This window comes from Pyxicephalus adspersus, chromosome 12 (genome assembly GCF_032062135.1).
Source record: "Pyxicephalus adspersus chromosome 12, UCB_Pads_2.0, whole genome shotgun sequence".
Classification (NCBI taxonomy): Eukaryota; Metazoa; Chordata; class Amphibia; order Anura; family Pyxicephalidae; genus Pyxicephalus; species Pyxicephalus adspersus.
The window spans coordinates 25,766,923-25,790,701 of record NC_092869.1 but is presented as its reverse complement, the minus strand read 5'-3'; the positions used below and the strand labels follow the sequence as shown (position 1 = coordinate 25,790,701).

General features: G+C 37.8%; 1 protein-coding gene across 1 annotated transcript in view; it reads left to right on the top strand.

The window, feature by feature from the left end:
- Positions 1-23,577, top strand: part of EHD4 (EH domain containing 4) — a 33,947-nt gene extending 10,370 nt beyond the window's left edge. Inside the window, exons 3-6 of the mRNA XM_072429090.1 lie at positions 7,083-7,180; positions 11,713-12,125; positions 18,823-18,987; positions 21,750-23,577. Of these exons, the coding sequence (XP_072285191.1) occupies positions 7,083-7,180; positions 11,713-12,125; positions 18,823-18,987; positions 21,750-22,286 (1,213 nt within the window). The 3' untranslated portion in view covers positions 22,287-23,577. The remainder of the gene's footprint in view (positions 1-7,082; positions 7,181-11,712; positions 12,126-18,822; positions 18,988-21,749) is intronic.
- The last annotated feature ends 202 nt before the right edge of the window (positions 23,578-23,779 follow it).

Here is a 23,779-nt window from a genome sequence, read left to right as displayed (position 1 = left end):
CAATCTGAAATATTATAGCAGGCTATGGCTACTGTCGCTTGTGGGGATTTATGTTTGCTTAGGTTACCTCAATGGATTTATCACTATATAAATTAAAGTCAAAAGGCACTGTCTGAACAAACTGTTGCCTGGCCTCCCACATTTCATAACTTTTGGTACATATAATTGCAGGCTTGTTTCCAGCTTAATGCTTATTCGTGGGACACATGTTCCTTTCTGTAGATGTGCCCAGTGATTGCACAAGATTATACAAACCACTGATGCGTACATTTCAATATATGTATTTAAAAATATGGAGAAAGGTGAAGACATTACAATAAGACATACTAATACAAACTGTACAATCTGAAATAAAACACACACAACCAAAACCATAAAGGAGAAAAAAAAAGGGGGGAGGGTGAAGATATTGCTTCTATAAGGGGGGTGCACAGTTAGTGATCCAGCCAGGGGTTGCAGGTAAGTTCAAAAACATAAGGGGGTCCTTAAGGATGCAATGAGTTTGTCATTAACATACATCATATCATGCAACATACTACTTATATTTAGAATTGAGGAGAAAGGCAAGATGAGTTGGTGGATGCAGACCCCTTGTTCTGTCCTTTGCAGAGTTTGTTGGTGGAGTAGTGTTTTGAGTATGTACAATTCACCCACTCTGGATTTGTATACCTGCAGAATCTGGTGACAGTTTGCCCAGTTCTAGATTTACTGATGCAAGGTAGACAAGGTGTTATATCTTCTCTGTGTCTTGTGTGGCTATGATGTTGGAACTTGTATAATTCTAAGGCTAGCCTGGTTACTGGAGTGGAGGGGTATAGAACAAGAGGAATTTGTAGTCAGCTGAAAAATGTCGGGGTTAACCTCGTACAGCGATCTACCAGACAGTAAAATGTGTTTTTACAGTTGAATCTGCTCTACACTAGAAATATCTGAGTGGTAACAAGTGTTCCGGCAGTCTTTTCTTCTTCCCAGACCAGTTGAAGTCAGAGTAAAGCAAACCTTCCAATATGAATAAGGCTGGATTCCCACTATGGTTGTTAGATTTATGTGTGAAAAACTTTGTGTTTCCATTTCTGTTGCATTAGAATAGCATACTCGTAGGACAACGTACATAAAGGTCATGCCTGCTGCACTTCCGAAAGAGCCGTATAGAGAAAAGTCTCCTGCGGAGGTATTTGTTGCTGTTGAGAATGAATGGACCCAGTCTACCAACGCATGTGATACATGTTGCACATGTTTGTGTGTGTTTTAGAGTCAGTTTGCGCATTGTGTTACTATACCCATTAAATGTGTTACTGTAGCATGTGTCCAGCGTGTTGGTGCAGTGCACCCCGACACACTTTCCCCAGTGCATTGTACTGCAGGGCAAGGCACTATGCTGCTGGAAACAATAAAACAATGCAGGTCCAAATTTGAACCACTGTGGCACATATTCTGCCCCAATACAGCATGAGGTCAGGCATGACATGAATACATCTCTATTGAAATGTACTGCAGCAGCACATGTGTAAATGGATCCTCGTTTCATTTCTTTCAGTAGCCACTCTCGGTCATGGTTTTCCTTCATCAGTGAAGTGATGATCTATTACAACATGTTGGTTTTGTTGACTGGTCTTAAGGTCGTACACCACTTAAAGAATATATTTGCGTTGTATTTAAATAAACATATTTTAGTTGTCAGTTTTGTGTCATTCAGTCACAATTTTCAAAGACCTAAGGAGGAGGTAACATTTTGCAATAGGTCAGCTGAAATTGAGTCATAATGATACTGATGACGATCTGTTCCTACTATCTAGTGTTCATAGAGCTAGTAAAGGTGTGCCAGTCATGTGCTTGTGTAATTACCAAGCGGTTACAGTGAAATACTGACTTTTCATTGTATATACCGATGAGCTCATGTTTGTTGCTTCATCACATGTTTTGCTAAGTACATGCAATTAGTTATATAGTTACATATTTTTTTTGGAGCTGTTTTTAGTTCATTGATGCCATGAGTGTGTATGTGTGTTTTGTTTTATCCTAATACTTCCGTTGATACCATAGGAATGATTAAGTTTCTAAGGGGGTTACGTTTTGGCTTTTTAGCAAGAACATTTCTGAACGGGACCAGCTCTTTTTAGGGTAGGGGGGAATTTATGGGCAATGTTTTACCTGTGCTGCAGTCATCACACATTATTATTAATAATAATAATACTATTACTATATTTCTGATAATATTTTTATCTGGAATATTTTTACATGTATATGTACCCTTTGTCTAATAAATAGCAGTGCTCAACCCAGAATTTTTTTTCATTTTGGAAGGAAAGAAATTGCAGGTGGGTTGCAGCCTCTGTATTGTGACCCAGCTCATCAGTAACCACCCAAAAACAGACAGATGGTTGCTGAAAAGTGCCGGGTGGTGCACCGGGCTAAAAGGGAATGGGAACACTGAATAGCATTGTTCAACCTGCAAGTCAGAGAAATGTCAGATTGATAATCTGATCTCCCTCATCTAATCACATTTTTTACACCATATATTGCATATTCGTTTAAATTAAATAACAGAGAATGGAACTCTGAATATGCTTGCAGTTTTAGATTTCAGTGCCATCTCCCCATGATGAAGACTGCATATGAAGTGCTACATTCCTAGATACACTATCAGCTGTAGTTGAACAACTATTTGCACATTCCTGGACTGTAGCTTGTAAATAAATTCACCTTTTGCTAACCTCATGTTGGGAGAGTCCTAATCAGTCTCTGTAGATCTCTACCCAGCATGCACATAAAAGTAATGTGACTTCAACCGGATCTAGTAAATACGGAGTCTGACATTGCGAATTCTGGTATCTTGGCTGGCCTACTTTTTTTCACTTTTTTTAAATCGGTTTGCAATAAGAACATCTGATTGTACTTTCACCTATTCTTTAAGTCTGTTGAGCCCCCATATATCTCTGGTTTTCCAGTAATGTTGTGGTGTGACTAAAATGCCCCTTTTTTCCCTCTGACTTTGTATGGGCCTTTTATTTTGCCATGGGTTACTTGAGAGGAAGTTTCCACTCCTGCAGCTGTGAACGGATAAACATTTCCATCTACCTAATTCTTTTTTTCTCAATGAGAGAACTTTTGCAAATTGTTTTTTACACTCTCTGGACAAACCAGTTTTACTTTAAATGTATAGGAATAGTTTTCTACAAACTTTGTAAGCTGTAGCAACCTAATATGGAATTAAACTTGTGCAAAAACTGGAACTTCTAGTATGGCCACCCTCTAGTATCCCGTGTTGATTTTCAGATAATACAGTGAAAAACATGAAAAACCAGGTAGCCAAAGTTCAAGTAAAGCTGTTTCAGTTTTTATTCTATTCTTTATCAGCTCCCTTAAAACATTGTTCCGTTATGTATATGCTATATTCAAATATTTGGTCTTGTAAAAGGTCACCAAAAAATTAGTTTTGATAATCATCAGAAACCACAGCAAACTTTTCTAAATCAGTTTTCAAGCAGATTTTCATATGTTTTCTGTTTTTCCCTAACATGTAGTACAGTTCCTGAGTTATGAGTACTATTATAGTTAACATTGTATGTGCATGTATTTTGTACTAAAACCTAAGCACCATTGAAGTGAATGTTAATACATCTTCAGTGTGAAGTAAAATAAGGCACACTGTGATATAGATTTAGTGTACAGTTTCAGTCAGGTACTATTGTTTCTTCAGAAATGCTTAGAGTATTATTTTCTTGGGTACTCTTTGTCTGGATTGTCGCGGTACAGCATCCAGCAGTAGTCAGCCATCATACTTTCATTCGAGAAACCTTGGTAGTGGTGCTCCATTAACTGAATGTCCTGGTGAAAACGTTCTTCTTGTTAGTCACTCACCATACCAAGATTTTTCGGGAAGAATTCTAGATGTGAGTGCAAGAAATGTAATTTTAATGACATGCGACAACCCAGTTTCTGGTGAATCAAGCAGATTCTGAACTCCTTCCTTGTATGCAGGAGACTTATGGTTGCCCATGAAATTTTCACACAGCCACTTGAATGCATCCCAAGCTTCTAGCTCAGCTGCTGAGAGAGATTGTTTGAAAACATCATCCTGCAGTACAGACTTGATCTGTGGCTCAATAAATATCCCTTCCTTCATTTTTGCAGTGCTTATGTTTGGAAACTTCTCAACAAGGTACTGAAAACCCATGGAGTTTGATTTACCCATGGCCTTTTCAAGGTTCTTTATCAAGCCTAACTTGATATGATTTATATCATGACAGTAGCACAGTGAGCCATCACTAGTGAAGACTGTTGTCAAGTTATGATTTTGTTTTCTGTAGTGAGTTACAGTTGCACCCTTTGCAAGCAAGTGCTTCCTGTTTAAGCCTTGAAGCAAAAAGTTCTGCTTTGTCTTTAGAGAGATTTAGATCACGAACAAGAATCATTCAACTCTGCTTGAAAAAAGGTCTTTGGCTCTGAATCTTCATCAGCCAAGTAGTCAGGATCGGATGATTCGGGGTTGTAACTTGCTGCAAATCCAGCGCATTCCTCATCACCTTCAACATAAGCAAGTCCATCCTGTGGTGGTAGGGAACAGGCCTAATCGCAGAATCAAGGCTGGGATATTCTGATGATCAATTTTGTGCTTAATTTTACCTGAGAATCCACTTTTGTTGACGCAGCAAAAATAGCAACTGATTAGATGGTCTTGCGGTTCTCTCCACACCATCGGGATTGCAAATGGCATTGCTACTGTACCCAGATCCGTTGTAACAACTGGTACAGATGACTTTGTGGAGCCCAAGATTTATCCTGGTCACCAAGTGGACAGCTGAAATATAATTTGTATATCTTTCTGTGGTTATACTTCGTTCTGTGGTAATTTGGAGTCGTGCTTTCGTCAAGAATGAAGCACACACGTAACAAACTGGATCATTAGGGCAATTTCTAGGCATGGTGACAAATGAAATCAATCACAGTTAGCGCAGTCTCTAACCTTAAGAAAACAAAAAATTATAATAACCCCCTGCATTTGAGTGTTCATTCTTGCACATGAAGTGTTAACAAGTTACTCTGTCTCTGACTGTCACTCACAATCTAATGTCCCTGCCACAACCATATGTCATTAACATAGTCCAAGTCCAGTTTCGGGGAAAAACAATTTAATCTAACTGTATGTTTATGGAATGTGGGAGGAACTCATGAAGAGAACATACAAACTCCATGAAAAACATGTCCTGGTGCTGCAATGTTTGCCACAGAGCAGCCATTTGGCCTGCTATTGCTGGCTATAGGCATTGGCACATGGTTGGACAAAGTTGCATGATCCAATGGTTACTAGATGGGAGACTGTCATGTAGTCAATAATAATTTTACAAAAGCCATAGAACACTATGGGAGAAATGCTACATAATTTTGACACCAAATTAAAGGTAGTGATTGTAAGTATAAGTATTTCAGGTGTTGGGGTACGGCAATAAGATTTGATCATTCTATTCTAAAAATGGAAGCTTGAAGGGATGTCTGATATTTTTTTCCCAGCTGCCAAAGTATATTCAGGCCAAAACCCATTTCAGTAAATCTCTTGTATGAGTCCATAATTAGAGCTGATTCACGAGGACTCAGCAGAATAAAGAGCACAAAGAAATCCAGACCTGCCCAGTTAATTTTGTTTGTGGGCTGAAAATCGTATCAACCAGAAACAAAATGAGCCTGCTGATGTTATTAGGAAAAAGCAGTCATGGTCTTGGATTCACCGTTGATATTGCTTGTGAATTGTAAGTGGCAGAAACAATATTGTTACAGTATCTTTTATTAGTTCAGGACTCTAGGGACACCTTTCCCAACCTTTTTAACATTAAGGAATCCTTGAAATAACTTTCAGGTGGTAGGCAGATCAGAGAATTTAGAGAACAGTCAAAACTATGTAAATTGGTTCATGTCCTGGGTCACTAATCAAAGATTTGAACATGGATAGCATTAACATCAGAGCTCCCAATCCATACTGGTTGTATTGGTGGTAACTAGGGAAATGTGAACTTCCCTGTCATTGTTGTAGTATAAGTGATTGACCCTAATAGTGCCTGCACTGTACCACCATAAGTACAGTGCTAGCAGAGAAGATGGAGGTGACGTCCGTGTATTGGAGCAGTGTAAACTCTACCAGCAACAGAAGCGGTCATACACCCACTTCAGGCATTGTTGATGTGGTGTCACCCTTGCCTCCAGCATATTAAACTACTGAAGTCCCGTAGAGATGATCAATCACCCACCACATGAACAGCAGGGGGAGGTGACTGGTCCTCCTGGAACGAAATAATGTAATGAAAAGCGAAAAAGTTGTACCCAAAAAAAGAATATATAAGCCTAAACATGTATGGCTAGAGATCGACTATGAAAGTTGCAGGTCTCTTCCACTTAATAAAACCTTCCCTCCTTTATTTCATATAAATGTTTAGAGCCTAATTCCACAGAAACAGCAAAATTATTGTAATTTGTGAATAATTGGATGAGCTTGCAGTGTTCATTCAAGAATTTTTTTTTAGCTGGGTGGGAAGAAGATTTAAGCGGGTGGGAGCCCTTGTATTGTGACCCAACTTTTTAGTAATCACCTAAAAACAGCCGGGTGGTCACTGAAAAGTGTCGTGTGGTGCGCCCGGCTAAATGGAGCTGGGGAGAACACTGAGCTGGTTACACATGTGGTGTCTACATGCCATGGGCAAGGTAAAAATAAAAAAATTCCACCTGCTTAGCAAAGGTACAATTTGAACCTTTTGGTACAATGGCTCCTAAAATCTGAAAATAACGCTCCTGCTATATCTATATGGATGGTGAACAAAATATGCTCCATGTTGTTTTTAATGTTAGTTGTATTGTGGATCTTTTCTGTAGAAATGTGGTTATTACTTTGTCTAAAGTTTTTTGCAGCCTTTTTACCTGTTCTCAATGCTGCATCTTCTGTCTTTTTAATAAAAAAAAAAAATCCATAGGTAGACCTGTACTTTGCAGTTCAATGAGCTACAGTTTTCCAGAGAGTATCTGTGTATTTAAATTATGTGAGAAATTTGTGCCTGTTAAACATTGTTTTTTTTTTTTTTTCCTGTCTCTCCCAGGTTTATGTGCTCACAGCTGCCCAATCAGGTTCTCCGGAGCATCAGCATCATCGATTCTCCTGGAATCCTCTCTGGAGAGAAGCAACGTATTAGCAGAGGTGGGTTGAATTAATAGATCATGCTAGTTTTCTGCAGAGGTAAAATTTACCCTTGAGATGCAATGCTAGGAGTTTCTGCTTTCAACCAGATCTGAGAGTAATCCAGTGTATAACTTTGCCATTGTGCAGGAACTTCCTGTAATAAAGACATGTGACTGCTGCTCTCTCATCATGCGGGGTGACTGGTTCTTTTATCCCACCCTTTAGTTTTCTGCAGGCAGCTTTTGGTACATGTGCCAGCTGGACCTCTCCAACAGCTCTGCCCATGTGCAAAACAGTGGTGAGGCTACTTCGACTTTTCAAAGCATATTTGGTGCACACAAATTGAATTTACATCTTTTTTGGTTATTGAGGAAAATATTATTAATATATAGTTTAATATTAATATATAATATTATAATATAATATATAATATAATATTAATATTAAGTTTATTTTTATGTCTGGAGTTCAGCTTAAGCTATTGGTCTTGGTGTGACACATAGCTTAAAATATTTAAAGCGAAACTTAACTAAAAATAAAAAATCACACTTACCTTTAATCCTGTAGTTCCATCAATCCATTGGGTTTCTTTGATTGGGTCCCAGTATGCGTATTCATCCCGGGCGCCGCCATCTTCTTTAATCCCCCTTTCTTCTTCATATGCCACCTGATCTTGCACTGCGCAGGTACGAGATCGGGTGATAGGGATAAAAAGAGTGAATGAATTTCGATATGTTGGAGGACTGCTGTACAAGTTATGGTTTTGCACATACTAGGTTTGTGACAATCCTCTAGTACAGTGGTCGCCAACATTTTGGAGCTCCCGGACCACTAAATTTAAGGACTCTGGACCGCACATGCGCTAGGAGCCACATGTCACTCAAAGGGGAAGAAACTTCACCCACAACCTGAAATCACGACCGCACCCGCTGATCTAGTATATGTATTAGTTTAAGACTCTGCCTCTCGGCTTTGTAGAACCACATAAAGTTTTTACTTTATTGCTCTTCTCACAATGGGCCTGATTTATTAAAGTGCTCCAAGACTAGATAAGAGAACCTAAGTGATCCAGCAAACCTGGACTCCATCTTTTCCAGGATTTAAAATATTTGCCAATGATTTACAAATGATTTTGAGGAATTCCATTCTGAGTTTACTGGATTACTGGGGTTTTCCCCTGACTGTCTTATCTTATCCATGCTTGGAGTGCTTTTGTAAATCAGACTCAATGTATTTTGAGCCAACGGACCTATTGAAAACCATGCACTTTGTGGTTGTTAATATATTGGCAATTAAGCAGAAGGGTCCAGTCAAAGTAATAGCATTATTCTAAGTATTGGACAAAGGAAAGGGACCCTGTTGATTTTGTTACAAGCAGTCTTGTGGGTAATGAAATCTGATAAATACTAGTTTCTGCTCATGTCAGCTAAATTTCTGATGTTTGGGAAATTACAGGGGTTTTCTGATTTATTTTTTTTAAAAGTGGAAGTGAAATATTATGTTACTGTTTAAGTTCCATACCAGCTGAATGTTGCATCATTGTAAAAAAAATTGATTTGCAGTCTACTAAAAATACTTTAGTGTATTCTCTAGTCTTCAGATAATTGGTCTAACTTTATCTTTTGCTGCATTGTGCTAGATTTATGTATATGTATGCTCACATTTCTGTCATTTAAAACCTAACTCCACCTTGCTGACACATTTTATATTGTAATGCAAGGCAGTAAAACACCACAGCTGCCTGTTGTCAGCCTATTTAGTCAGTGCAGTTATCTTTCCCTATGCCAGGGAACTGTTTCCTTGTGGGTGATGCTACAAGTAGATTCTACCCACGACAGCCCCATGAAGAATGAATGGGAGGCAGCATTGTGCGGACCTCTTGATTCCGGGGCAGGTCTGAATCTAGCTTTAGGTGTCCAGACTCATTTTTAAAGATCAGAGCAAGACCCTAAACTTAACAGTGTAGAAAAAAACTGGTGTTTTTACATTTGAAGGCTGACAGGCTGCTAAAATCTGGTCTCATTGAAAATGAGAGTAAAGAGATTTTCAAGCTTTGTGTTGTGAAGTTTGAAAATGCATTTCTCCACAATGCCTACCAATGCAGAGATGAATATGTGAGTTTTTAACAGTGCTGGACAGAGGTTCAGTATATGATTTCATCCAGCACTCCTGTTAGGATTTGTATTTAATATCCCCAAAATGTAGCAGAAGGCTGCTCTAAGGTAACTTGCTTCTAGCTTGCCACAAGCTTTGCAAATGTTTTTTTTTTTTTTTTTTTTTTTTTTTTTAAAGCTTGCTGTTCACACGCTTTGTATTAAAGTAGAAGCCCCACGGGTACAAAAGTTAAATCATATTCAGTCAAGGACATGGCAAGATTTTGGACTTTGATTTCCTTTTAGCTAATGATCCTCCTGACATTCTACTAGGTACAAACACATGTATAAAAATTTTTTTAATTCTCTCCTCCATCTTCCCTTCCAACAGTTGGCTTGCTTTGAAGTTTCCAGTTGCACTAGACTGACCAGGATCAAACAGGCTTTGCATATTGTGCTGTTTGACTTCCTACCCTGAATTCCATGTAATGTGTTGGCACTTGGAAGTCTTGGTTTTGTTATTCTTCAGGATTTCCCTACCAAGTCTTTTATTTCCTGCAAATATTCAAGGTCACTGGAAATAATTTTATTTAGACTTTTTATAGGAAATGGTTTGATGCAAACTTCAACTTAAAGTATAATTGTTTCCATTTTAAACTTTACATTACACGGGGCATAAATAAAATACTATATGAACAATGGTACCTAAAAAGCCAGACACTATCTGCTTGGGATTTCTCTCTCTCATGCAGTAGTGAGAGATAGTCAATGTTTGCATATTGTCATTCTTAGCTTGGCAATTTGAGGTTGAGCCACACATCCCCACCCAGCCACGTAAGAGATGCTGCTCACTGTATAGCACTGAGAGAAGGGGAAAGAGTAAAAACACAAACTGCTGATCATGTGTGTTTTAGTGCAAGCATGTCCAGTGGTTTTCATTTACACACACTGGTTTTGTAGGTTTAAAAAAAACATTCAAAATGGTTTAAACCATGATAAGAGTAAAAGCTTCTGCTTGCAAAGAATGTGTTTGACCGCTGAATGCCAAAAAGGGTAATACTTCTGACACCAGGCAATCTTAATTGTGTTCATTAAATACCATGTAAAAAGTTTGCTGTTGCCAAGTCTCACCTTTCCAATGTTATTGAAAGTAGGAGGGTACTTTTTTAGGTGTCCACGGCACTTCTTTGAGATATTGATGATTTCCATTGACCGTTCACCAGCATAGGACATGTGATGGTAGTGGCGAATAAAAAAAAAAGTTTAATAATAAAGGTGAATAAATGGAGGTATTATTTTTCCCCTGGAAATGGGCTTTAACATTTGCTTGTAAGAGAATTGATGGCTTTATATACACACACATATGTTTGTATGAATATGTGTGTATATATAGATATATATTATATACACACCAAAAGAGCTAGGTAAGCTGGTAATTTCAGATACACGTCTCGTCCTCCATCCAGTGTGTTCCTGTGGGTTATTTTGTTGATAATGTCCCAAGTGTTTTTGCCTGGCCGTCATGTGCTTTCTAAAGATAAGGGTTTTTTTTTTTGCATTGTGTCAAGTAAAAGGAAACGGAAGTTTATGTAACGCCCAATGACATTAGGCATTATTTATTTTAACAAAACTACCTGATAATATTCTAAAACTGGAAGCTTAACTGTGCGTAGGTCGTTATTTTCTGTTTCAACGGATTTGTTGACAATCTTACAAAGATGGCAAATAAACCATAGCCGTACAAACAAAAGCAAGACCAAAGGTCCTAAAATTTGCTGATTTTGTGTGATTTGTTATTTTGGCTGGGTATAGTTCCCACACCATTAAAGAAAAGCGGTTCTATTTCAAAAAAAAAAAAAAAAAAAAAAGCTAGGCTGCCAATGCCTTTTTTTTGTGGATGATAAAACACAAGGGTATAGAAATGATTTTTTATATATAATTTAGTATCAGTCGCTCAGAGAGAACATTTGAGCTTCAGGCAGCCAGGTAACTAACCTTTCAGTGGTTAGTTAGTTAGTTGAGATGGTCAGTGCGATGCTAAAATTTCTACTTTTATGCAAATTGCACTGGGTTTTGCTCTGCTTTAGGTCTGTTCTGTTTGCATGTGAATTTTTTTTGATTGACCATCTCTAGTTATTAGTAGTGGGAAACTACATATTTTTCTCGGTATAGGTTTTTTTAAGACAGGTTACATCTAACAACTCCTAAAGTAAATTTTGAAAGCACTGAGCACTTATTTTTATGGAAAATATATCTCTGTACGCCCTGATGGTAAGATGACACTTTGCCTTTATAATATTTCCCGGCGCTTTACATGCCCGGAGAATATGACAGATTTAGCCTTGCCACTTTCATAGTAAAAATTGTGTTTTGTAAAACAAGCATTTATAGTCTTTTAGTGTTGCATAAATTGTTGGTTAAATTATCTCTAAGTACCATTCATTATTTTTTCAATAGGTTATGACTTTTGTCAAGTCTTGCAATGGTTTGCAGAACGGGTTGACCGCATTATTCTTCTCTTTGATGCCCATAAACTGGATATATCTGATGAGTTCTCAGAAGCAATTAAAGCCTTTCGGGGTCAAGATGACAAAATTCGAGTGGTGCTCAACAAGGCCGACCAAGTAGATACCCAGCAGCTGATGAGAGTCTATGGTGCTCTCATGTGGTCATTAGGAAAGGTTATTAACACCCCAGAGGTGGTCCGTGTTTACATTGGTTCATTCTGGGCAAAGCCTCTGCAGAATACTGAGAACAGGAAGCTCTTTGAAATGGAAGCCCAAGATCTGTTCCGGGATATCCAGAGTCTGCCAAAAAATGCTGCACTTCGAAAGCTTAATGACCTGATTAAGAGAGCTCGCCTTGCAAAGGTAAGATTTGTGATGGTTTTACATGAATATAATATATTTATAATTTCAGACTTATAACCATTTTTAGTTTGTGTTTTTTTTTCTATTAATATTGTATGCTCCTCAGCTGAGCATGGGAACTTTCTGAAGGACTTCTGAATGGAAATCAAGGCTGCCCCAGACAGTTCCATTTCTGAGTATTGCAGTTACAAACTAGCTAACAAGCTAACAAGTACTTATAACACATTTGATTTAAAGCTTGATTCTATCCAAAACAAATGCATTTTGTTTTGGATAGAATAGGGAAGGGTTAAAACGACTGTCAAGTCTTTATTGCTTTCTGTGTCTTTTAATGGATATAATATTGCATCCTCCCCTCATTTATTGCTTGTATTGACACCATAGGGACAGGAAGTGAAAGAACAATTCCCCAGGAGCCTCACTGACAAATAAATAAAAAAAACTTTAATTTCATTTTTTTTTATATGGTACTGCAGATATTTGGTGCTTCTCCTACACGACCTATACTATGCCGCATACATAAAGTCCTCCTTGGCTAACAAATACTTTGTTTTTCTCCCATCATCTTATTAAGACAAGTAAGAGAGATGCTGATTGGTGGTTGTTAGGAGTAAAATACACTTATAATATGGCCTTGTAGGCCAGTTATATAAGATATAGTAGTCGCTTGGGAAATCTTTTATGATATGTGATATGGCAGTCTCTTGTATAGTCATATCTCAGTTTGTCATGAGGATTTCTTGACGCTAGCGCTTGGAACTAATTATTATTATCTGCATGTGTGCTCCCCCCAATATTGGGTGGGTTCAATATTGACCCAAAATACTTAAATGTACAAAAATGCATTGTTTGCCATTCCAGAATACCCTGCATTGCCAATAATAACACAGCTAGAAGCCAAAGATATATTTTGTCAGTTTATTTTGACTAGTAACAATAGCGCCTGGCATAATTTGTATGAAATCAGGAAATTTGATATACATCACTGGTTCCTGTCCTACTGAAGGAGGTCGGGAGCAGCACCACTAGACATGGACAATGTCATTGGTTTATATAATAAATCAATTTATCCTCTTATTCTGAGATCGCTAGACAGGGTTCCAGTTCACGCATAACATTGATCATTGCTGCTTCCTGTCTTAAACCCTGGTCTGACCTTGAAATCCTGAATAACCTGTTTCGGATTTCATATGCTTTTAAGAGCCTTTACAGAAGGAGAACGCCTTGTGTTTTCCACCCTGAAACGGTTACCGGTATATCCTGTGTTCTCATAATCACTCATGCATGAGTACACAGGATTGCTTATATTTTTGAAGGGTCTATTCATACCTTAAATATCAGCTTGGGATAAAAAAACATTGTTTATATACAAGAGCTCTGTGTATTCTCGTGTTTAATTTCATTAGATCTGAACTATGTTACAGAATGACACTTATGCCTGTTTAATAGACCAGTCGCTGCTTTTTTTTTTTCTCAGTTCAGCTTGACTGGCCTTGTATCTGCCCCTCCTGTAGATTTCAGCAGTCTCTTGTGTGAGGACATGCTGGGTCCCTGCAACAGCTCTGTTCTCTGCAGCACAGTGATAAAATTAAAGTGTTTGTGCCCGGAGTTTAGCTTTAAATTACCCTGTGATTTTGCTCATGCATGCATGTCTTTTTATTATTTAAATTCAGCAGAAAGTATATTTTAAAATAGTAAAATACTTTCTATATGTTTTGCTATGCATGTCACTGTGTTGCTAAAAGATTGCCTTTAGTAAACCTAAATGGGACCAGTAGTAGCAATGCAGTCACATGGTACTGGGAATGGATATTGTGGAAAACAATAGATTTTTAATTGTTAATATATTTTATCTGTGTTGTAAAACACTGCAAAATGTACAAAGACAGGGCTCATATAGTAGTACCTTACAATGCATGTCCAGGACCTAGGTAGACATCAAACTTAGAAGTCATCCCAAAATAAACACAGAGCTGACTGATAGGAAGACAAATCTCGATTATGACTGCGGTAAGGCCTCTTTGTTTCCATAGTGCTAGAGAGACAATATTTATGGCAGGCGGTCACATCTGTGTTCCTATCAGGAATACCTTTCACACTGTCACTTGTCATTTAGATGGGAGAACATAATAATCCCTAACCTGCAGCTGAACTTTACCATTTGTGTTCTTTCCATAGAATGTGAAAATATTCTCTTCATATCTCTCTGAGTCATGAGATGTTTAAAAGTGGCTTTTACGCTGCCAAAGGAAAGTAGCGCTGAGAAATATGTAGACTGATCGAATGACTTCACTACTTTCTATGTCTTGGACCTTGAATAAATGTACATTTTGCAAATTTCTGACCATGTGCAGTGTTCAACCCAGAAATTTTTTAAAGCCGGGTTCTAAGAAATTGTAGGCGAGTGAACAGCCCCTGTATTATGACCCAACTCTTCAGTAACCACCAAAAAACAGGCAGGTGGTCACCGAAAAATGCTGGGTGGTGCGCCCGGTAAAAAAGGGCCTGGGGAGAACACTGCTGTGTTTTTTTTTGTTTTTTTTTTAACCTAGATCTTGTATTGTTGATGGGGTATTTGGACTTCTTTGTAAAAGTCCTCTCCAGCACAACCCTTAGGTTCCCAATGGGGTTAAGGTCTTGACTCCTTGGCATCCAGTCCATGAGTGAAAATGAGGTTCATATCCCTTAAAACACTCTCACAATTCGAGCCTGATGAATCCTGGCACTGTCATTTTAGAATATTACTGTGCCAGCAGGGAAGAAAAGAATCCGTTGATGGAAAAACGTGGTCATTCTGTATATTCACATATAGTCCGCTGAACTCTTCACATACCATTGCCGAACGTAGACCTCAGCATGTATGATATAAGAATTTTTATAACAATTTGTATTTTACTGTCCTTGCAGTCTGTTGTCAAATACAGGGCTATGGTGCTAATAGAAAAGTACATTGATTTATGTTTTCATATTGTGATTTCCAAGTTGCCCTTTCTATGTGAAATTTCCTAAATATTTAGGCTAGAGGTTTTAAAGAATTACTGTCTGTTTACTAGATTTACTGTCTGTTTTGTGCTGCATTCTCAAGTTGCCCACTCAGGGCTAAATGTTGCGATGTTTAGTATTCTGAACCAGCCAGTCCACTAACTTGTTTTACATCAGCTTTATGAAGCTAACACCGATCCTGGGGTTTATGTACTAAATCCTAATGTACTATACTAATTCATGTATTTCTTTGTAGGTTTGTTATAGGTTTCTTACCACATCAGGAAGATGTTTAATTTAGCAACAATGTCCCATCCTGTTAAGTTTTACAGTGTGTGTGTATATGCATATATATGTGTAATTTTATATTTGTGTGTGTATATATATTTTTATAAATTACTCTGAGGTTTCTTTTCTTATTGTCCTAATGACATTTTCTTGTCAGATAGTAACTTACAATCTCCTTTTTACAAACTATAGATTCAGCGCTAACGTTCAACATATTTTCACATGACTTGCGTTGTTGGTGCCAAGACAATCATTCCATCACTTCCTATTGACTGAAATGATGGATTTTATTCTCTTCATTTTTACTTCATTTTTACTTCCCCTTTTAAAGAACAGAGTTCCCTTTTCACATATTTCATCATGTCGAATTTGGGAACAGCTTCTTATAGAATTGTCTCGCTTACTTTTACTTTATGCTTGTAGAAGTCCTAGGAGCCCTACAAAATTCTTTACCTACAAAATGTTCACCAGGTGGTACAAAAAAATGAATACAGCTTGTGAATACATTTTGAGAGCTATAGGACAGTGCTTTTCAACCAGGGTGAGAAATGAGCTATTTGTACTTCTCAGGTCAGTTTAAGTGACAATGATCTTTTTGGTTATCTGTAAGGGTGACATTCTTCCCACTGGTCATCAATGTAAGAGACATTCTTCCCACTGACCACCACACTAATGTACTGTGAGTTGTGGATATAGTAATTACAGCAGGGTTTCCTTGAGAACCTTAAAGTTATTTCAAGGGTTCCCCCATGTTAAAAAGTTTGAGAAACTTTACTGTAGGACAACTAAAACACAAAGATAAATTGATACATTTTAGCATGTGTTTGACATAGGCTTCACAAAACTCGGTTGCTCTAAGAAAAGCTCAGACCCTTCCAGAGTTTGTTGGAGCTTGCTGCTAAATTACTTTTCTGCACTTGGGTTTGCTGCATCTCAGCAATGAACTAGCTCGCTGGCCATTGGCATGTTCACTCCTTACCCCCAAACATTTCTAAGACTTGGCCCTAAGAGAAGGTCTGGCATTCATGCTGTATTTCCAAGAAAAGTTGGGTGACTCTACTTTATAATTGTTGATATATCTGTTATTTATTCTTGCACAGTTTTGTAAACTGGAGGCCATTGCAATAACACAGATAGTGCCCTTATCTTAGATCTGCAGCTATGCACTTTGTCCATTCCTGACTTTGCCACCCTTAAGGCTCGATTCCAAAAAAAACTGCTAGACGTAAGAATAGCCGATTTACCTAAGTTATTTGGCCTGCTTCATTTGAGCTACACATATTAAGCTGAATTTCAAAGCAATTAGATAAACTTTTACAATTAAAAAGAAAAATTCCTTTTGGTTTTGTTGTACGAATTTGTGTGACATTTCATGCAAAATGCAATTTCTTATTAGTCCTCTCTCCTCTGAGCTCTTTTCAGCCACTTTGTACCCCAGCAAAGTCTTCCTTTATGATTTAGCACCACCCAGTGGTTATACTGGGTAGCACATCAGGTACAGGCTCTGTATGTTGTATTTATAGTTTAGCATGCATGTAGGGTTGGCAATTCTGGATTTGTTTCTCATTTTCTTAACTATTTTTCAGCTATTCTAAAACTAGTTATATTTGTTTGGTAACCCCACTGTATGAAACCAAAGGTCTACATACATCCTTTCTACACCATGCCTATTTGTTAAAAAAACAAGCATTGGTTTTAGTGATGCAAACGTTTTATAAATATAAATCATCTCAAAACTTACAACCATTCTCTGGCGTTTTTTTTTTTTTTTTTCCCATAACCTTTTGATAATTTTCTTTCCTGCTACAGCTACTTTTCACAGGTGGGTCAAGTAGCCAGAAGGAACTACCAGCTACATGGTTTATTTATAACACAAAAAGTTTAAAGTCTTTTAAAATTTTTCGTTCAGTTAATTTTTTGTTGCCTATGGTTCCAGATATGTGTTAAGGCACACTTCTGCTCCAGGAGATCTCTGTGGCATGGCTTGGTAGATCTTCTTTTTCTGTTATTTATCATGGTACTTCTCCTCACTTTTAAAAGTAAACTGTCTATTATTAGGCTGTGGTTCAGTCAAGTCATGTCCAACCCTTTTTCCAGGATGTGTATGTGGGACAAATATGCTGAAATCAGAAAGGTTGTGTAAAATGTAAGATGATCATGCTTTAGGCAAATTCCCAACTCAATTACTATGTACAAAGCAAATTTGTGCGCAACAGAAACTTTCATGTTGCTTTCAGTTAAAGTAACCTCATACTGCATTTCATGGGGCTGAAGGGTTCTTATTTAAAGTTGTATCATGCAATGATATTCTGTGATCTGTGTATTGTTTAGTGTGGCCGATTTAGCATCCTCTGTGAGGGGCATGGGCTCTTTCTCAACTAGACCAGTGGATTTTGTTCAAATACAGGAAAGCTGGTGTACTTTTACTGGTAATTAAAAAAAAAACAGAGAAAGATAGAGTTTTCGGCACAAATATAGAAAATATAGTTTGTAGTACAAGTTTACATACAAAATTATAAAAGAATTATATCCTTTTTACCCATAAGTCATAATATTCCCTTATGATCTCTACAGGATTTGATCAATTTTCACACAGTTACAAAAAAATTACAACCTTTTCTCTGTATGTCACAATAGTTTCTTGCGATACATACAAAGTTTTGTTAAGGCCTGCTGTGGCACTATACAGGTTCCAGCTAATATTAAACAAATATACATCACCATACAATGGTCAAATAGGTATGAACCCTTTCATATCAACCGTAGTACCCTACGCGTTTCGCCATAGTGGGCTTCCTCAGGGGTAATGATAGGTCAATAAAAAGTTCTCTATGTATACATACGGGGTTCAAATGATATAATTCAAAATATGACTTAATCTTGGAGGAAAGATGAAGTGAACCTCAGAACAGAGATGATCCGTTGAAAAGTTCAAAGGAAGTGGGGTAGTGTAGTAGAATCCCCTATATAAGTATAATCTCTGAAAATAAAGTAGACTCTATTTTTTAATATGATGCTAAATGGTCAATCAAGTCTCAGTTTCCAGGGAAAAGATAGTAAATAATGCCTACCAGATGCAGTCAGCAAAATAGGTTTGCCATATATGCTTCCTCAGTGTAAGTCCAGTGAATCCAGTGAAAGTACTGGATTCTATAGAGACATCTCCTCCTAGTGGTGCTGGAAAGGATTGTTTGCTTGTTTGATATGGTGTACTTTTAGTTTATCATTTGTGCACAGTTGTATGTTAGCTGTCACTTGGTAACTTCTTAAGCAATCATTTTGTATTTGGGAAGTTGTGTTGGTTGTAAATAAAGAAAATTACATTATTGATTTCATTTTTCTGTCTGAATTTGTATTATGACTTTAAGCTAATAATAGCTTTTATTTATTTTTTTTTCAACTCTTGACTTTGGTTTGCTTGCAACAGGTACATGCTTATATCATCAGTCATTTAAAGAAGGAGATGCCGGCTATGTTCGGAAAAGAAGCCAAGAAGAAAGAGCTTATCAGCAGACTGCCCGACATCTTCCTGCAAATTCAGAGAGAACATCAGATTTCTCCTGGTGACTTTCCTGATGTGAAGAAAATGCAGGTAGGTAGGAGCTCTCGCTACCCCAGGCATGTTATGCTTGACATAAATGAAGCCATTGGGGCTAAAAGACCTATTTAATCCAGAAGTATTTAACAATTATATGAAAACACATGATACAAATAAACTGATTAATTTGAGTAATTAATACTATCTGCACCCATTCACCATTCAGTGGTTAGGTGTCAGCATTCCATAAAAGCCAAACATTTCAGAGGTGAGGGGTCTAGACAGAATTTCATTATCCCAAAAGCAGAATTGGTAACCAACATAGTCTGTTGTGGTGTCCATACCCTAAATATACAGTGAGGGAAGAAGTATTTGTTCCTCTGCTGATTTTGTATGTTTGCCCTCTAAAAAAAGAAATTATCAGTTTATAATTGTAATGGTAAGTTTATTGTAGGTGTGCGAGACAGAATAACAACAAAAGAATCCTCAAAAACCCAGTGCTCAAAAGTCAGAGCTTGATGTGCATTGTAATGAGTGAAAGAAGTATTCGATCCCCTATCAACCAATCTGGAGACTGGCTAGGCCACTGCAGGAACTTCATGTGCTTCTTCTTGAGCCACTGCTTTGTTGCCTTAGCCGTGTGTTTTGGGTCATTGTCATGCTGGAATACCCATCCACGACCCATTTTCAATGCCCAGGCTGAGGGAAGGAGGTGCTCACCCAAGATTTGACAGTCCATTGTCCCTTTGATGTGGTAAAGGTGTCCTGTCCCCTTAGCAGAAAAACACCCCCAAAGTATAATGTGTTCACCTCCATGTTTGACGGTGGGGATGGTGTTCTTGGGGTCATAGGCAGCATTCCTCCTCCTCCAAACAGGGCGAGTTGAGTTGATGCCAAAGGGCTCAATTTTGGTCTCATCTGACCACAACACTTTCACTCAATTCTCCTCTGGATCATTCAGATGTTCATTGGCAAACATGCAGATGGGCCTGTACATGTGCTATCTTTAACAGTGGGACCTTGCGAGCTCTGCAAGATTTCAGGCCTTCACTGTGCAGTGTGTTACCAATTGTTTTCTTGGGGCCTATGGTCCAAGCTGCCCTGAGATCATTGACAAGTTCCCCCCGTGTGGTTCTGGGCTGCTTCATCACCAATCTCATGATCATTGCAACTCCACGAGATCTTGCATGGAGCCCCAGACCGAGGGAGATTGACAGTTATTTTGTGTTTTTTCCATTTGCAAATTATCGTGCCAACTGTTGTCACCTTCTCACCAAGCTGCTTGGTGATAGTCTTGTAGCCCAGTCCAGCCTTGTGTAGGTCTACAATCTTGTCTCTGACATCCTTAGTCAGCTGATTGGTCTTGGCCATGGTGGCTAGTTTGGAATCTGATTGCTTCTGTAGATAGGTGTCTTTTATACAGGTACTGTAACAAGCTTGGATTAGGAGCACTCCCTTACAGATGGTGCTCCTAATCTCAGCTCATTACCTGCATACAGTGAAGACACCTGGGAGCCTGAAATCTGTTTGATAGGGGATCAAATACTTATTTCACTCATTACAATGCACATCCAGCTCTGACTTTTGAGCACTGGGTTTTTGAGGATTCTTTTGTTGTTAGTGTGTCTCTCACAGCTACAATAAACCTACCATTACAATTATAGACTGGTCATTTCTTTGTCAGAGAGCAAACGTACAAAATCAGCAGGGGATCAAATACTTCTTTCCCTCCCTGCATATGAAGCACTCTTATGTGTCATGTATATTTGTTTAAATATGCCATGTCACAATTTTCTTCAAAAAAAAAAAAAAAAAAAAGGACATTTAAGACATCACATTGACTAATAACTTCAAATCGGACATGTATATTTTTATTATATCATGACTGTGATCATTACCCACATAAATACACTGGTAAACTTTCTATTTGGTCTCCCAGTTAAGTTCTTGGGACACTTAAAGAGGAACTAAACTGAAAATGACAAAAAAAAATACACTTACCTTCAACCCTGCAGGGCAGTCCGATCCCTCCGGGGGTGTCCTACATCAGGTCCTGTGTAGTCCCAATATTTGTCCCAGGGCCAGCACTACCAGTGGCGCCATCTTCTGCTCTTCTTCCTGGTTCTTCATCCTATATTACCCGATCCAAGTGTGAGATCGGGTGACAAAGGATGAAAAAAACGTTTTTTTTTCTGTTTGAGCGAAAAGGTGGGCATGCACAGAAGGAGCACCCAAGAGCCTCCTGGGATGTCTGACGTAGCAATCCCAGGGCTTTGCGCTCCCAATCACCTAGGCGAGGTCGAGAGTTAGGGGGCAGTGCTTCATCCTTTTTTATTTAAAAAAAAAAGGTTGTTGCACATAAAAAAAAAAAAAAAACAGAATTTTTACTTTACAGAAAAGGGTTGTCTAGCCTTTTATGTAAAGTGAAAGTTCTGAGTTTAGGTACACACAAAGCACAGTTTGCTCCAGAGGTTAATGAATGTTTAGGTCTTGTAATTAACTCACAGGGAAGTTTTTATGCAGTAACTGACACCATGCTGTCTAATAATATGTTGAGCCAAACATCTTCCAAGATGCTAGGAAAGCCTTGATGATGTGACATATTTATTGACCTCCAGATAAAATCCATTCTATATGGTCTAAAACAACTGCTTTAGGTTGTGCCTATTTTTCTGTAATTTTGGCATACGTGTGATTTTTTTTTTTTTTTTTTTTTTTTGTATAATTCTTGTATAGACCATTGGCTACATAACTATCAAACACAATTACCCAACTTACGAGTGCCTAAATATTGTCATTTTGTTTATCTTCCACAGCAACAATTGGAGTTGTATGACTTTTCAAAGTTCCACGCTCTGAAGCCCAAACTGATTGAGTCTGTAGACAACATGCTAGCCAACAAAATTGCTCCTTTGATGAGTATGATTCGTGAGGAAGAGAGCAGTATGCCACCACAGATGGTGCATGGAGGAGCTTTCGAGGGTACCAATGAAGGTCCCTTTGGCCAAGGTTATGGAGAAGGAGCTGGTGAGGGTGCCGGAGAAGAAGAATGGGTGGTGGCCAGAGACAAACCTCTTTATGATGAAATCTTTTATACCCTCTCACCTATAAATGGCAAGGTCTCCGGAATTAATGCCAAGAAAGAGATGGTGAACTCTAAGTTGCCAAATAGTGTTCTAGGAAAAATCTGGAAGTTGGCTGATAATGATAATGATGGCATGTTGGATGAAGAGGAATTTGCCTTGGCAAAACATCTAATTAAGATTAAGCTGGAGGGTTATGAATTGCCCAATGACCTACCTCCTCACCTCATACCTCCTTCTCAGAGGAAGCCAGTCCACAACTCTGATTAAAAAGTTCTACAGTGGAAAAGGAACCAATATTATGTGAAAAAAACTCAACTATCTAGACAAGAATTTGGGGTGCTTTTACAGCATAGTCTCCACGTTTATTATGTATACAGTGTTCAGGAAAAATGTTCTATCTGTGCTCTGCTATATCAGATATTTGATTTAAAAGAAAATTTGTGTTTTGCAACTGCAGAAATTGAGCAACACCCTATATTGGTGTATAAATCATAAATCCAAAGTTTTATTTCTATACAGTACATACTGTACATTTACACAGAAAGGCAAAGTGTACATAATAAAAAGGACCCTGCCATTATTCCAAAAAAACATGAGATTACTTGCTGATCACACTAACCCATAGCAACTAGTCTGCACTCATCTCTCCTGTAAACTGATAAAATAGGAAAGCTGAATGGCTGCTATGGGCTACTTTTTTATTTTTAATTATAACAATTATTTAACTATTGCCGGACACTCATCCATCAAAATTAAACGTTAAAAATGGGTAAACCACTCAATGCACAGTGAGCGGTTTTGACTTCTAGAGAATTTGTAATTCTGTGTACATACCTGTGTCAAGGTGTTAGGACTGATGGTTCACTTCTGCATTGGTCATGTTTATTTTGTGCAATAAGTAATTAGGGGTGTCACCTGTCTGGTATACAGTTTGTCCGGGCTGTGATCATCACATGACTAGCTTAACACAAAATGTCAGGTCAACAGTTCACATATATGGATTTAAACAACATGCAGCATTAGTTGTTTGCCTGAAGTTCTGTTTTAGAACACATCTCGGAGCTGAGCTGTGGCAGCTGATTTTAGGGTTGTACTAGTTATCAAAGTTTTGTGTTTTTTCCCCATGTTAAAACAAGTATAAACACTGTATGGTATATTTCCACATTCCCCAAAATAATCCCCTTGATTTCTGCAGATTAATTCTAGTTGCTGTAGATGTTTAAAACCTATAAAGCTGCAAGAATTTTTATTTTTATTATAGATCAGTGTACATAAAGACTATGTTTTAAAGGAAATAATAAAATATAAGTAGTATTTTTAAATATAAATGACTATTGTGGAGTAACTGGAACATCCTAAATTGAAGATGGGACCAGCCTTAATGTATACATATATTTTTTTTTTCTTCTGTATTTAAATCTTTTTACACTCCTGCACTAAACACTGCTTTTTATGTGTTTTAAAACACAGTTTGTTCGTTTTTTTTAACCAGTAATGTATTTAGCCAGAAAATCTAATGCATACAATAAAGATGTGTACACCATCTGCTGACCTGAAATGCCTAATTTGAATTTTTTTTTAAATTATTATACAAATGCTTTCATTAAATAGGTAATTGTAATGACAAGATACAATGCATATGGGTTCCTATATAACAATGCAAAAAACAATGTGCAAAATGCAGCATACTTTACTATTCTTTCACCATTCTTAGATTTTCAGTGGGAAATCCTCAGTCTGAAATGGTGCTGGATAACTTG